Source organism: Bidens hawaiensis, unplaced genomic scaffold, assembly GCF_021521415.1.
Source record: "Bidens hawaiensis isolate Kalapana, Puna unplaced genomic scaffold, B.hawaiensis_p1.1 tig00006607_1, whole genome shotgun sequence".
NCBI lineage: Eukaryota > Viridiplantae > Streptophyta > Magnoliopsida > Asterales > Asteraceae > Bidens > Bidens hawaiensis.
In genome coordinates this window covers 468,157-478,675 of record NW_027491446.1, presented here as the reverse complement: position 1 = coordinate 478,675, position 10,519 = coordinate 468,157, and the positions used below count along the sequence as shown (strand labels likewise).

Below are 10,519 nucleotides of genomic sequence, written 5' to 3'. Positions count from 1 at the left end.
GGAAAATGTACTTTTTAAGAGAGTTAATATATATTTTTTATGAATGAATAATTATATAAAATTTCTTTCTATAACCAACTTCTAAAATCTAAGTCATTTTTATCTTGCGAGGTTAAAATTAATTAAGAGAACGTGCTTCTATAATCAAAACGAAAAAAATCTGTCAAAGGTAATGAAATTTAGAAGAAAGTTGTCAAAAGCGGGAGTCGAGACAGGCAAAATGCCTATTTTTATAACAAAGACCGACACATTACGCAAACTATAAACCTCTAGTGCTTTTGAGAAAGATATTCTAGTGCATTTACTTTTATTTTGTTACCGTGAATGCAAGACCACCAAACTTAGTTCAAAATATAATCAATATTTAACCAACTTTCTACTCTTGTTATAGTCACTATTTACATGAAATGATTATTAGACCCGAAGTAATTTAAGCCATTGCCATGAAACAAAGATTCACGCGTAGGATTATAATCTTGAATTTAATAATTCTGAAGCTGCAAAAATAACCTCATCTATTTAATTAATGACCGGACCTATGTCCAAAATCAGATATGCTAATGCATGTGCATACTTTGACAAAACATTTTATTATAATAAATAATAGTTACCTATAACATTATTATATATTATTATGTACTATGATTTTGGCATACTTCTAAAATTTTTAATAAAAAAAAACATGGCATTTTGATATCTTTGACCTAAAAGAGCATTGTGATTTGTGAAATAAAAAGGATGGCCTTTGCTAAATGCAAAAAGACTTATTTTCTCTTTCTCAAAAGCCAATATCTTGCCCCATTCTCACTCTTGCAGTCTTTTGCATGTAAGTACACAGCAGTACACACACTAACCTTATAATTTACAAACACCAAAGGACCAAACTACCCTTATGAGATCCAATTGTATCAGCCAAGTACAGTCAAGACAAAAGATTCAATATTTCATCTCGGAATAACATCTTTAAATAATTCAGTGTTGAAATCATCATGTTTCCTCACATGAAATTAATAAAATGTCATCAACCAAGATCAAAACAAATCAACTAATCCTGCAAAATTTTCACTCTTTCTGTATATATTTTTAGTTTTAGTATTTTAAATCTTTTATAAACTCTCCCACATTCAATAACTCCCTCAATATACTAGTTTTCTATATAGATATATAAAAATCTATACATTATTCTCAGATTTCTCATCTTCACCATCATTCATACCGTCACCACCCGTGGTCGAGCAGTTCAGTAGCGGTCCGTCAGGAGAACCCGATTGAGAAGTTAACTGCTTTTCAACATAAAGATCACATGGTTGGGCCCATAAGCCTCTCAAAACAACATTGGATGAATTTGAAGACTCGTTACCGGATGAAAACCGTTTTGTATGAAGACGATATTTCTACAATTGACAGGATAAACAAGATTAAGTTACAAAGTTAAAACTTTGTATAAATTAGAGAACTTTGTTAAAAAGAAAAAATAGATTTACCTGCAAATGGCTCTTGACTTCATCGTTGGTGAGACCATCTACGCGCATAAGGTCTCTAATCTGCTTCGGTGTAGCAACTGCAAGACAATTTGAACCAAGCTTAATTTAGAAATTAGAATATGACATGTTTATAATCAATTGAACATTAACTTATCAATATTCACACCTTTTGAGCCACCAAGTTGTTGCAGCGCGTTAACAAAACGTCTATGCAACTCGGTGGACCAGCATCTTCTTTGTTTCCTTGATGTCTGAAGTTGTGGTGGCTGAACCTGAGGTCTACCAATCTGTATATTATCCGAAGAAGGAACCTTAATACTATTATTATTCTTATTATTACTATTAGTATCAGCACCGATTTTGTTGAGAAAAAGGTTTGCAGTAATTGGATTCTTGATTCCAGGTGTAACAAGGGAAAGCCCAGAAACATGTGTTTCTTCCTTATCTTCAACCGGAAACCTCGAGTACCCGTCAAATGGGATAAACTCTTTCACAAAACTCCCATTATTATTATGATCATCAATCATCTCATTTTGTTCTTCAACTATCTATAACCAAACCAAACATACAAATTCATAAACAAATTAATAGTTGCAATGTGAAACACACTTGAATTAATGCTTGATCAAGCTAATTATTACCTTTTGATTTGTGTTCCACAACTGAGTAGAACTCAACCAGTTCCTCTTATCACTACTATCAATTGCAACCTTTGGATCTTCATCATCTTCATCACAAGTTTTCTTAAGCGGTATAAACTCTTCAAGCACCGGCCGATTCACCGGTTTCTTAAACACCATTAACTCCTCTTTCAAAGCAGCAATAGCTAAAACAAAAAAAAAATTACACAAAAAACAAATCAATCCCCATTGAAGCATTTAATCGAACAGTTGGCAGGCATCTTCAAAACCAATAAAATAATAATCCAATTGTTTCAATTCTCTACATATATCTTAACGATTGATAACCCACATCTAATAAACGGTTTACAAAACACTGTAACAGTAAATTGATGGAATAATCAAGAACCCTAAGAATGAAGAAATTACGAACCATCGTTCATGAGAATCATGCAGAGAGGAAGCTCGCGTTTGAAGGCGTCGATCTTGTTGACCTCCGATTCCAATCTGGAAAGAAGATCTTGAAGTTTGGATATCTTATTATGATCGGATTGAGCGATGGCCATTTGGTCCAAAAAGCGAGTGATTGTTTTGGGGATGAAAGAAGGGTTGAAATCGAAAGTGGGTTCAGGAGGTGAGATCAATTTACCCATCAAAAGTTGATGATCAGAATATTAGAACATGTATAGATAGATACAAACAGGTGTGAGGACGGATCTGTGTGTATGTATGTATATATTGTGTGTGAAAATGGAGGATTGAGAAAGGAATCTGGATGGAAGAAGAAGAAGAAGAAGAAGAAATAATATATAATAATATTAAATATTAATAATGAAAAGTGTAGATTCTGTATTTCTTTCACTCGGTTCGTCGCGTATTTTTATCTATTTACCTTTTTATATATCTGCCCTTTGTTTTGCACCGATTTCTAAGTTTTGGTCCTTGAACAGTCTACCGGTGGCATGTTAATATGTCTTTTTTTTAAATAATCTCAACTATCATCTTTTAATCGTTGTTGATCCGAAGTCTCAATTAATGAAATGGCGGGTGGCAGCCCCATCTTTTAAATGTTTGCTTCCAATGACTAGGGAAGTGTAACTCCGTTAGTCTTCGGTCGTCAGAAAAATGTTTTCGTCCCAAACTTCTTTGAAACCTTAGGTTGGATCTTTATGAACTTTTTTTTAGTAAAAGCCCCAAATATTGTGATCGTCGGAACTCTAGGTGGTGGTCGCCAGAAAAACATTTTCGATCGGAAAACTCCTTCTTTAGGTGGAATCCGTTGGTGATGGTGTTTTGACAGTGTTGGTCAGTGGTGGTGGTGGTGTTTGGGTAGTGGTAGTCAACGGTGGTGTTCAAGTGGTCGTGGTAGTGCTCATGTGGTGGTTCTTAGTCAGCTTGTAGTGGTGGTGGTCAGTGGTGGTGTTTAGGTTGAGTTTTCCCGAAAAAAAAAAACAGTTTTTTCCACGGTCGGAAAATAACGAAGTTTTCCGTTAATCGTGGATAGTTAGAAGCAAACATATTAAAAGGTAAGACTGGCATCATCCATTTCGTTAGTTGAGATCGACAACGACCAAAATGTGATAGTTAGGATTATTTAAAAGAACAAGATAGCTTTTTTAAATGTTTATAACTTTTGGGAATTAATATGAAAGAATATTTTATAAAATCGGGTTAAAGATTATTTGTCTCTACTTGAAATGCATGTGTTGTGTTTGGGTTCGTGGCTGAGTTTGGATGGTATAGAATATATTGATATGCGTACATATAAATCCACAAACACCACCCACATCAAATGACTTTAATGAAGATAATGATATCAATCAAATATGTGAAGGTTTATCAAAATATCACCCAAAAATAGAAGAGAATGAAAGACTACTGAGACCAAACAGCCATAACCATATGTATACTAAACAACTTAAAATAAAATTGGAAACAATATAAACATAAATAATAAAAAAGATATTGTAAAAATAAGAGATAAGAACAAATATTTTTCTATTTGCGGTTTCCGTCTTCATCTCGATCCTTCAATCGGCTTGCTTGCTATTACCGAAGCCCAAATCTGACTCCCTAAGCCCAATAATGTTATCAGCCCAATACTTGGATCAAAAATATCACATGGAGGGCCATGGATGCTCCCGTATCATACCCTTGGGGTAAGAAAAAGGCTCGACCACAAGTCTACCACAATCCGTGTTGGACAACATAATTTTTGTTGTTAAAATTTCAACTAGTCAGACACAATATACCCATACCAACCCAACCATGGGCCCGATGAGGATCGACCTGAACCCCATGAATGAGAACAAGCCTAACATGACCGTATTCGAACCATAATCCAAACGTGAACCATACCCGTTGAAGCCCCACGTCCGTAACTTCAATATGATTAAATCCAAATTATGCAAATCACTTATCTCATATGTGCTTTAAGTTTTATTAACCATCAAAATATACGATTTACATATGCATCATTATTTTGGTCTAAAAAATAATCTTATCTTTGTAATATAACACAAAGCACATGAGATGAATCGAAGAATAATACTTAAATGGGTTAACATGTCAACGTGTGTTTATACAAATAAGCTTGAACCCAGTGCCCATTTAAAACATTGTACTTTAAACGGATTGTGTTAGTCTGCCCAAACTTTTTTATCTTTTTCTTTCGTGTTAGGCTCTAGTCGTGTCAACAGTTGTCGCCCTTGCTCGAAACAAACGGAACTTATTCCGGTTCAAATATAAGAAAATGGTAGAGAGCATGACATCCAGAAACACTTTAATTTCAATTTCCTTGTGTAATTCTCATTACTAGTGGTCGGCTATTGCATATTCTAGTTTGATATATTTTTATTACATATTAGCATATCACGCCTTGGAAAATGACGTGGATATAAACTAATGTTTGAAACTTTGAATAGAATCGTGTTTATTTCGAGGTCTCAACCAAATATGATTTCCTGCATATCTATACTATTCATAGTACCGGAAATTATGGTTTGGTCTATCATTCTACTATGTGTACTTCATATAATATATTATTATTTTTAAAAGATTTAAGATACAATTTAAGATTCAGAAAATGTTTGTAGAAACCAAATATCATTTCGTAAGGTTTAAATTAATCAGTGTACTGAATCAAAGCAATCATTTCGTTAAAACTATTTTCTTAATGTAATTTTCCTTGGATGGTCTTTAAAACAGACAAAACTCTTAATAAAGGTTTTGTCTGTGAACCTCATTATCAGTCTATCACACGTGAAAGGGCGAATCCGTCATTTGGTGATTTCCCGGGAAAAAGCCGTTGATTCTGTTCACCAACGTCACCCCCACCACTCCACCGCCACCACTATCTAACAAACTGATGATGATCAAATAATATTATTATTAAAATCAAAAACTCAAAACCCCAGCACATTCACGGGATATCATCTTTCTTCTGTCTTCCATCTCCATCACTTTACCAATCTTAGTTGTGAGTGATCCTTCTGTTGCCACGTCCTTGTTCATATCTTAACCGTTTTCATAATAATAATATCTTCATGATCACATGTTGTTAATAATCAACTACTACTTGCTTCTGGTTCACTGAATTCTTTCTGCTATATAAATATATATCAAATATATACATATGGATCGATCGGCGCTTACGATTGGTCCAGGTATGGATCTGCCCATTATGCACCATAGCGATCGCTACGAGCTCCTCAAGGATATCGGTTCCGGTAATTTCGGAGTCGCCAGGTTGATGAGGGATAAGCAGACCAACGAGCTTGTCGCCGTTAAGTATATTGAGAGAGGTGACAAGGTTAGTTAGTTACTTCAAATTCACCTTCAATTGCTTCTTTTATATATATATATATATATATATATATATATATATATATATATGTCTTAAACGATCAACCTGTTATTATTAATATTATTATTTTAAAAAATAAAATATATGTTCTGCTAATTAGTGGATGGATGTTATGATTTGATTTTAGGTTGTTATGGATTTTTGGTTCGATATATATATATGTGTGATATTTATTGTGTACCTAAACAGGTCGAGTAATTTTGTTTCTAAACAGGTTCGTGTCGGTAATCGTGTCATGTTTACATGTTATGGTAGCCCTTGAATTGAATTAGAGATGGAAATTGATGTGCTAATTAGATAGGGAGTTAAGTTGTTGTAATAATTAGGGTGTTCATGTGGTCACTTTGAAAGTGATTGATAGGTTTTTTTTTTAATTTAACTTTTGAAGGTTTTTTAAGTCAGATTGTTATGAAACATTTAAGGCACATACAAATAAGTAGGGGTAGGTGTGCACGGTTTAGTTCGATTAATAGCCTCAACCAAATTAAACAATCGGTTTTAGGTTAATCGGTTTTCTGTATTCGGTTATTGTTTTCGGTTCAGTTAATAACCAAAACCAAATTTGGGTTAAAACTTTTACTTAGAAACACATGAAATGTGATATAAATACATAAAATGGTGCTATAAACATGAAATTGAGGTATAAAAGCTACAAAATATAAAAATATGAATTGTTCGGTTCGGTTAATTTCGATTTGGTTTCATCAGTTTTTGGTTCGGTTCGATTTCGGCGGTTTTTGGTTTGGTTCGGTTACTACTCACCCCTACAAACAAATCTTGATGATTGGTTTGAACTAGAATCCAATCACCATAAGCTGCTATTAATTTACCTGAAAAGAAGTCAATAACAGGACAGTAACTCATCTTGTTGATTTGATGGATTCACTGTTTACAAGTTCTTGATTGTTTCAACATTCATCCTGGCTAAAAAGAGACCCAATATAAGGTTATGAAAATCCCATCTTGTTTAGAATTAACTACTGTGGTATGACATTTTGCATGCTTGATTGTTGTTAAGGGAGTACTGGTAACAGGGGTGACAAGTGATGACATAAATATTGGTTAAGCGGTCAGATATTATAATAAATTTGCGCTAAACTGTATATATATATATATATATGAATCCAACAGATAGATGAAAATGTGCAAAGGGAAATCATCAACCACAGATCACTAAGACACCCCAACATCGTCAGATTCAAAGAGGTTCTTCCTTAAAACTTTTTTTCAAAACACATTCAAAAGGTTAAAATAGTAATTTTTTAAAACAATCATATTTAATATTTTCAAATGGATATCTAGGTTCTTTTGACACCAACACATCTGGCCATTGTAATGGAATATGCATCTGGAGGCGAACTATTTGAGCGGATATGCAATGCTGGCCGTTTTCCAGAAGATGAAGTTTGTACATAACACATAATTTGCGTTGTTGTCTTTTTTGTTTGTATCAAAATTTAAAAAAACATCAATGATGTGTTGTGTTGCAGGCGCATTTCTTTTTCCTGCAACTCGTATCAGGAGTGGGTTACTGTCACAATATGGTATTTAACTAAGACTGTCTTCACACACATGTATTGATGATCTTTTTATCTAAAGTGCATAATGCAAAACATGGTTTTTGTACCATGTAGCAAGTATGCCATCGGGACTTGAAACTGGAAAACACACTTCTAGATGGCAGCCAATCTCCAAGGCTCAAGATTTGTGATTTCGGATATTCGAAGGTACTTATTATCATATTATTCTTTTGTTCATCAATCTTTAGTTCTAACCCTTGTATTTCTTTGTTTTTTTGCATTCAGTCCTCTGTTCTGCATTCACAACCAAAATCAACGGTTGGGACGCCTGCATATATTGCTCCAGAAGTCTTACTTAAGAAAGAATATGATGGCAAGGTAAATCTATCAACAATTCTTAAAAAATGATTTTCATGTGTGACTGCTTTATGATGCAAATAATATTATGAATTCAGATGGCAGACGTGTGGTCGTGTGGTGTAATGTTATACGTGATGCTAGTGGGAGCATACCCGTTTGAAGACCCTGAGGAGCCTAAGAATTTTCGAAAGACGATACAGGTCAGGATCATTAAAAATATTAGTCTTCTTTTTGCAATGTTTATGGTATTTTAACAAGGTCACAAGCACTCATGCGTCCCCGTTTGCAATTATTTGACTCAAATTTATAGCTTGTTTTTGCAGAGGATTCTCAATGTTCAGTACTCGATTCCGTCCTATGTTCATATATCCACCGGGTGCCGCCAATTGATGTCCAAAATCTTTGTAGCCGATCCCGCAAAGGTCTTTATACTATGTGTTACATTTTCATATATTTATGCATACTCGATGAGGTGTCAATAGCCTGTAAACGAACCAAACTTTCAATGTACCGTTTGGCGGGAAAGTCGTTTATTTAATAAACGAACGAACACGAACCAAAGTTTTGGTTTTATTTAGTTAAATGAACGGACATGAACACATCTTGTTTGCGTTTGCAGTCATTTATGTTTGCTATTTTACGTTTGTTTTGGTTCGTTCGTTTATGTTCGTTAATATATTCATTTAAAAATTTTAGGCCCACTACAATTTATTCTAGCTTTATTAACTTTTTTGGTCCAAATCTGTTGTTAACATTTACTTTTAATTGGTTTTGGCTCAGTTATGTTCGTCCGTTTTCGTTCATGAACAATTTGTTTATTTGTGAATGAATGAGCATAGGCGAACACGAACACAAACGCTTTCATTTTTGTTAATATATTCATTGAAATTTTTTAGGCCATTACATTTTATTCTAGTTTTAATAACTTTTTAGGCCCAATATGCGTTCACATTTACTTTAATTGGTTTTAGCTCAGTTATGTTCGTTCGTTTACGTCTGACAGTTCATTTACATGAATGAACAAATATATAACACAAACACAAGCGCGTTCATTTTCTTAACGAACGAACACGAAGAGCAAAACCCTGTTTGTTTGGTTGTTCGTGTATATGGTCGTTTTTTTGCTTAAAGTTAAAACGAATGAACATGCTCCGTTCGTGTTTGGTCGGTTTGTTTACAAGCCTAGGTGTCAATTTCGACCCGTTTACTTATTAAAGACAAAAAAGAAACTGGTTAATTGATAAAAATAGTCAAATTGGTCAGAACTCACCTTAAGTGTATTTTCAACTAATTAAAAATTTAGATTATATAACTTTTGTTGTCATATTTGCCCAAAACAACCCGTCTTGACCCGTAACCCAACCCACATGTTCGTGGCTGACTTTGTAAATGCCATTACTTTTTGTTTGTTTAAACATCATCACTTTCTTACAAACTGATATTATGAGGTAAAATCCCTGTAACGTGGAACAGCGGATAACCATGGAAGAGATTAGAAACCACGAGTGGTTTATGAGGAACCTTCCGGGAGGCCTAGTCAATGAGAATGCAATGGATCAGTTTGGGGGACCCGACCTACCGGCCCAAAGTGTTGACGAGATCATGCAGATAATTGCTGAAGCAACTATCCCTGCGGCTGGGGCCAACAACCTCAACCAGTACCTCACGGGCAGCCTGGACATCGATGATGACATGGACGAGGACCTGGAAAGCGATCCAGACCTCGATATTGACAGCAGTGGGGAGATTATATACGCAATGTGAGTTTACATATATTTCCTTGTAATTGATCATCATATCATATGCCACAAAACGCCAACTTTGTGTCTATACTTGTATTGCACTCATAAGTCATAAAATGATAGTTAATTGTTGTATAAGTGACTTGAGTTTTTATGGTTCTATTAACTCTAGCTTCTTTGCTTTTCTTCCTTTCGTTTTGCCATTGCACTCGACCCTGATCGTTAGGCTTATGGAAATGTTGTGTTAAATTTTATGGATTTAAAAAATTAGTTCTTGATCCAAAATTAATATTATCAAAGGGTCATTGAAAGTATTGATATTTTGTTGTGAAGTTTATGGTATTCTGCTTACATAACAGATGCTACTTTATAAAGAAACAAAAGAATAATGTTTGATTTACTACACTGTTAATTAACAAAATAGAAGATAACTAAAATTAATGTCTCCAAATGACAAAAACATGAAAACAATCATCTCATTGTATTCATGTATAATGTCTCCTGTGACATCAGAAGATCGATGAGGAAAATACTAAGCAAGAGGGAATGTGTCAAACCAAGATAACGGTGTGTGGACATCCAAGTTTGTAAGATAAGATGCATAAATTAGTAGCAAGTGTTTAATTGGTTGTAAGAAAAGAGTATGGTGGATTCTGTCTCACAATTTTGAAACTTATCTTTTAAATATAACAAAGAAAAGATATGTGACAAAGAAATGAATAATCTTGCTTCATTAGGCTGTATATCATGCTTCACGAAAGGTATTGTTGCTACAGTAAATTTAGCGAGTGCAAGCTAACATGTCTTTTATATATATAACTCGGGTTGTTTATTTTCTCGAAATCTTAGAACGTGTAACGGTCTAAAAAACCATATCATTGCACGTTTTTTATGTTTGAAACATCATCATCATCATCGTACTCAGTAT

General features: G+C 34.2%; 2 protein-coding genes across 3 annotated transcripts; one reads left to right on the top strand and one right to left on the bottom strand.

Moving 5' to 3' along the window:
- Positions 1-551: 551 nt before the first annotated feature.
- LOC143633055 (myb family transcription factor EFM-like) lies at positions 552-2,906 on the bottom strand. The gene is made up of 5 exons (XM_077101424.1): positions 2,538-2,906; positions 2,126-2,310; positions 1,651-2,032; positions 1,485-1,561; positions 552-1,394 (listed from the first exon to the last, which is right to left on the bottom strand). The coding sequence occupies exons 1-5, from the start codon at positions 2,755-2,757 to the stop codon at positions 1,173-1,175; spliced, it is 1,086 nt and encodes a 361-aa protein (XP_076957539.1). The 5' UTR covers positions 2,758-2,906; the 3' UTR covers positions 552-1,172.
- A 2,830-nt stretch (positions 2,907-5,736) lies between these two features.
- LOC143633054 (serine/threonine-protein kinase SRK2E-like) lies at positions 5,737-9,642 on the top strand. 2 transcript variants are annotated; one of them, XM_077101423.1, is made up of 9 exons: positions 5,737-5,915; positions 7,101-7,175; positions 7,272-7,373; positions 7,460-7,513; positions 7,604-7,696; positions 7,775-7,867; positions 7,945-8,049; positions 8,173-8,271; positions 9,323-9,642. In XM_077101423.1, exons 1-9 carry the CDS (start codon positions 5,739-5,741, stop codon positions 9,611-9,613), a joined length of 1,089 nt encoding a protein of 362 aa, XP_076957538.1. In that variant the 5' UTR covers positions 5,737-5,738; the 3' UTR covers positions 9,614-9,642. The 2 variants fall into 2 exon arrangements, with proteins under 2 accessions (XP_076957538.1, XP_076957537.1); XM_077101422.1 differs by having other exon boundaries at positions 7,604-7,867.
- The last annotated feature ends 877 nt before the right edge of the window (positions 9,643-10,519 follow it).